Raw genomic sequence first — 3,976 nt, 5'->3', positions numbered from 1 at the left:
TTTTTTTATGTCATTTATTCAAAATGCAGTGGAAAATCATATATTGCCGTGGCACATGTCAAAAAATCTACAGTCTGTTTTGGTTTTCTTGTTGTTTTCAACTTCTGCTTTTATGTTTTTAATTGACGTCGCACATGACAATTTATATATTAGTTTTCTTTTTCATTTGGTTTTATTTGTTTCACCTTTTTTTTGTTTTTCGAAAAGCGAAATTCGTATGGATTGTTGTTTTTGAAAGTTAGGCACGTCACCAACTGGAAGGGGTTACATTCCCATGGAAACTCATACATATTGTACATGATAATACATTTGAATACAGTCTGTTCCACGTGTGTCATTATGTGACAACCATACGAAAATTATTTCGACTATTATATATTTCCTAACATTCCGTTATTACGCATGTAACATAATTTGTCGCGTATGTGAAGGCGCACCAATGCCATATGGGGGTCCTCATCCCCAACCATTAAACCATCCTCGTCATGTTCAACTTCTGGTATGGCATTTACTATTGTCATAGCCTCTTCCTCGTCACAGATTGGCTGAACAGTTGTTGGGTTACCTGTGTTTCGCCATATATAATTATGTAATGCTATTGACGCACCTACAAATTGAACTTGCACATTTGCAAAGTCATACCGAGGCATGTCTCGAATAAATCCCCATTGATTTTTCCAGGCACCGAAAGTGCGTTCCACCACACTGCGTAAAGACGAGTGCACTTTGTTAAATAATTCCCTTGGCGTGTTTGCCATCGTGTTTTGTGCAATACGTCGGAATTCTTGTTGGTGGTAACGGTGGCCTTTGAATGGTGCTAAGTAACCAATCCGGTTTGGATAGCCAGAATCGACAAGATAATATTTGCCTGCAGACATGACAACAATGTATGACACCAAAACCGAACATTCTGCGTCATTTTCAAGTAACGCTGTTTCAGGAAAAATTTATAGCCCCCTACATGTAATAACAGGACGATGTGTTACCTTCGTCAGGATATGGGAAGGGGGCATTGTCATTTGTTAGTATCTCGTTGAATATGCGACTATCATGCATACTTCCTTTCCATCCGCAGGAAATGAATATGAAACACATGTCAAAATCGACAGCGGCCATGATATTTTGTGTGTGACAGTATTTCCTACCGAAATATGTTGCCGCATCTGGCCTTGTAACCCATGCACTGACATGTGTTCCGTCTATTGCGCTAATGCAGTCCTGCAAACAACCCAATTGTTTTGTTGCGTAAATGGGTAACAAGTGTTTGGTTTTTTTCCAGACGTCACGTGCAGTTAATAATAAAAACAAAATATAATTAATTGTCTTGATTTATATGTCAATAATGTTTTCCAGAAGTACCTTAAACGGTAGGTATTTCCGTCTAGGCCGCACGTATGGATATATACGATGCTGACTGTATGTGGGCCGGCAATGAACAACAATGAACTCTTTTATGGAAGTTAATACGTTATGCACGTGCCTCGACACAGTCTCCCCGGAATGTTGGAACCATTCTTGGATTTCTCGATTTTGCTTCCCTTTCAACACATGGATAAACATTGCAACGCTTTCTTCAACAGCTAAGCCATGTGGACGTTGCAGGACTTGTAACCCAAAATCATTTACTAATGTCTCACACAATGCGGAAAAAACTTCCTTCGGTATGCAAACATTTTCCTCAAATCGACCCATATGGCCCGCATATAGTTCGCATATCCATGTATTCCCGGTTAGTATTGAAGTGTGACACGGCGTTTTATCCATGTGTTTTTCGTACCATTATGTCGCATACTGGCATGCTTGTAGAAATGTGCAGTTCTGTTCTTGTTGCACCTGGACCGCAATTTGATTAAGCATTTCCGTTATTTCATCATTGTTGCTTCCATCCCAGGGATTCATCGTGTCTTCGTGGATGCAAAACCTACAAGAGTGGCAGTCTTTCAATCAGTTGGCACGTGATTCATTGACTCAAATTATATTGAAGTTTGCAATTACAAAATGCCGACATTGTTTTTAATGTAAGTAATGTCGTCACCAATGTCATTTGGAACGCATAATCATATGAATTGCACAAAAAAAAGAAGCTGTTCAACTTATGCTTTACAGGGAGGCCATGGTGGTAACAACCACAAAACTAGCCAGCAAACTAAACTAACAATTGATAATATGCGACATATAGGCATTCAAAAGCGTGCAAGGAAAACGTAATTCCCTGTCTTAAAAATAGCCACACAAAATATTAAAACATAAACATCCCATTAATTTCCCAAAAATGAAGCACAACCATGTTTCTGTTCCGTCAACCCATGCAGTTAACTAAAACTTTTGGTCACCATAGCTAGCAAGAAAAAAACAAAAACGACAGAATAAAAACATGCACACACCACCATCCTGTTTTAGTACAGTGCCAACAATACCATAAGTCAAAGTTTTAAAAAGGAAGAGAAGGACATGCATCTTCAACACTCATAACACCGCTACGTCACATCCGGCGACCCCCAAACAGGTTTGCAAAAGGCGCCGATGCAGTACACTGGAGTTGCTTCTGTGTAAGCCATCCAATAATGTGGTCGTCATCAGGCTGGCACATCATCACCTCCCGGTAATCGGCGTTATCCATAAGTGTGGAGGCGAAGTGGAATAATGGCGTACCAATCAGGGATGGAATACTACTCAGTTTATGCATGCACTCCGAAATAGTGTACAGCGATTCGTTGCCTGTGAGGTGCCTCACCGTGACTTGCTGATTCTTCGAACGCACCACATCTGTCAGATTGTTCATGCTTTCCGCAATAGCGGACGCACCACTTGTTGCCTTCTTCGACTTTGAAACACTTGTTGTTGGCGTCTTTCTTCTTTTTGGCTTTTTAATCGGAATATGCTCCAGTAAAGAATCTGAATCCACGTCCTGTACTCCTGCGGGTATCGGATCAGTAAATGGCTGGGCTCCCAAACTACGCATTGAATCAGATGAGTCATCAACAGCTTCAGGAAGTTTCTCTTCCGGGGTCCAATGGTGCTTCCCAGTAGCTGATGCCCCCATGAAGACCGTCTCCATCAAGTCACGGTGTTCCAAGGTTTTTTTCCTGAACTTCGCACACGCCTTGTTGATCTACAGAAATAGAGATATATGAAAGAGGCAGACGTTATATTTCATTTAATTAATTAAAAGTTAACTGAACAAGTCAAAAATGTACTAGTAAATGACATATATAAAACTTGTTTGTACATGTACTTACTGATTCCATCTTGTCCCACCACTCCTCAGGTGCTTGAAACAAACCGGTGTCACAGTCAAAGCCTATCCCGGACACTCCTTTGCTTGAATCCATCAACTTTGTCCACGCTTGCCACTCTTTTTTCAAACTCATGTACTTATTCTTCAACTGTTTCAGTCCATGTTTTTTTCCTATTTTTTTCTCAAATTTCCTTGCCAACGACTTGTACCCTGCTTGGCTGAGGACTAGGAATGGGCGATTTCCTTTACTAATCTCATTTGCAATCAACTGCAGGAAAACTCGGATTGAGTTACTGTCCCATGAGGCCTTGTGGCTGAACTGATTTTGTGTCTCTTCAAGACTGCTTGACTTGTCAGTCACAACGCCTTTGCTTTTCGATTGGTTACGCGCCGAAGTACGTGTGGAAGCCATTACTAATGTACGGTTACAAAAGATTACTATCACAAATTTGGTTGTTATATACACACGCATAAGCCATGACACATTAATAACAACAAACGGAGATATAGGATGCTAAAGTTAAATTTGCATATAACCATTGCACATTAATATGGTACGTACACAGGTTCCATGGAAGTTAGTAATGGACAAAAATATGATAGTTAGTATTACGGCTCCCATATGCGACAACATACTACCAACATACTACAAACATACTAACTATATACTAACAACATACTGACAACATACAAACGTGTTTGTACATACTGACAACATGGTAACGGTGCTTACATACG

General features: G+C 40.2%; 1 protein-coding gene across 1 annotated transcript; it reads right to left on the bottom strand.

Annotated features, from left to right (window-relative positions):
* Positions 1-2,482: 2,482 nt before the first annotated feature.
* Positions 2,483-3,650, bottom strand: LOC114255860 (L10-interacting MYB domain-containing protein-like). Its single transcript, XM_082897929.1, has 3 exons — positions 3,435-3,650; positions 3,240-3,353; positions 2,483-3,112 (listed from the first exon to the last, which is right to left on the bottom strand). The coding sequence occupies exons 1-3, from the start codon at positions 3,648-3,650 to the stop codon at positions 2,483-2,485; spliced, it is 960 nt and encodes a 319-aa protein (XP_082754055.1).
* Positions 3,651-3,976: the final 326 nt, after the last annotated feature.

The sequence above is a fragment of the Camellia sinensis genome, chromosome 1 (assembly GCF_055761805.1).
Source record: "Camellia sinensis isolate YWXY chromosome 1, ASM5576180v1, whole genome shotgun sequence".
Classification (NCBI taxonomy): Eukaryota; Viridiplantae; Streptophyta; class Magnoliopsida; order Ericales; family Theaceae; genus Camellia; species Camellia sinensis.
The sequence above is the reverse complement of the archived record's forward strand: the minus strand, read 5'-3'. Positions and strand labels throughout refer to the sequence as shown.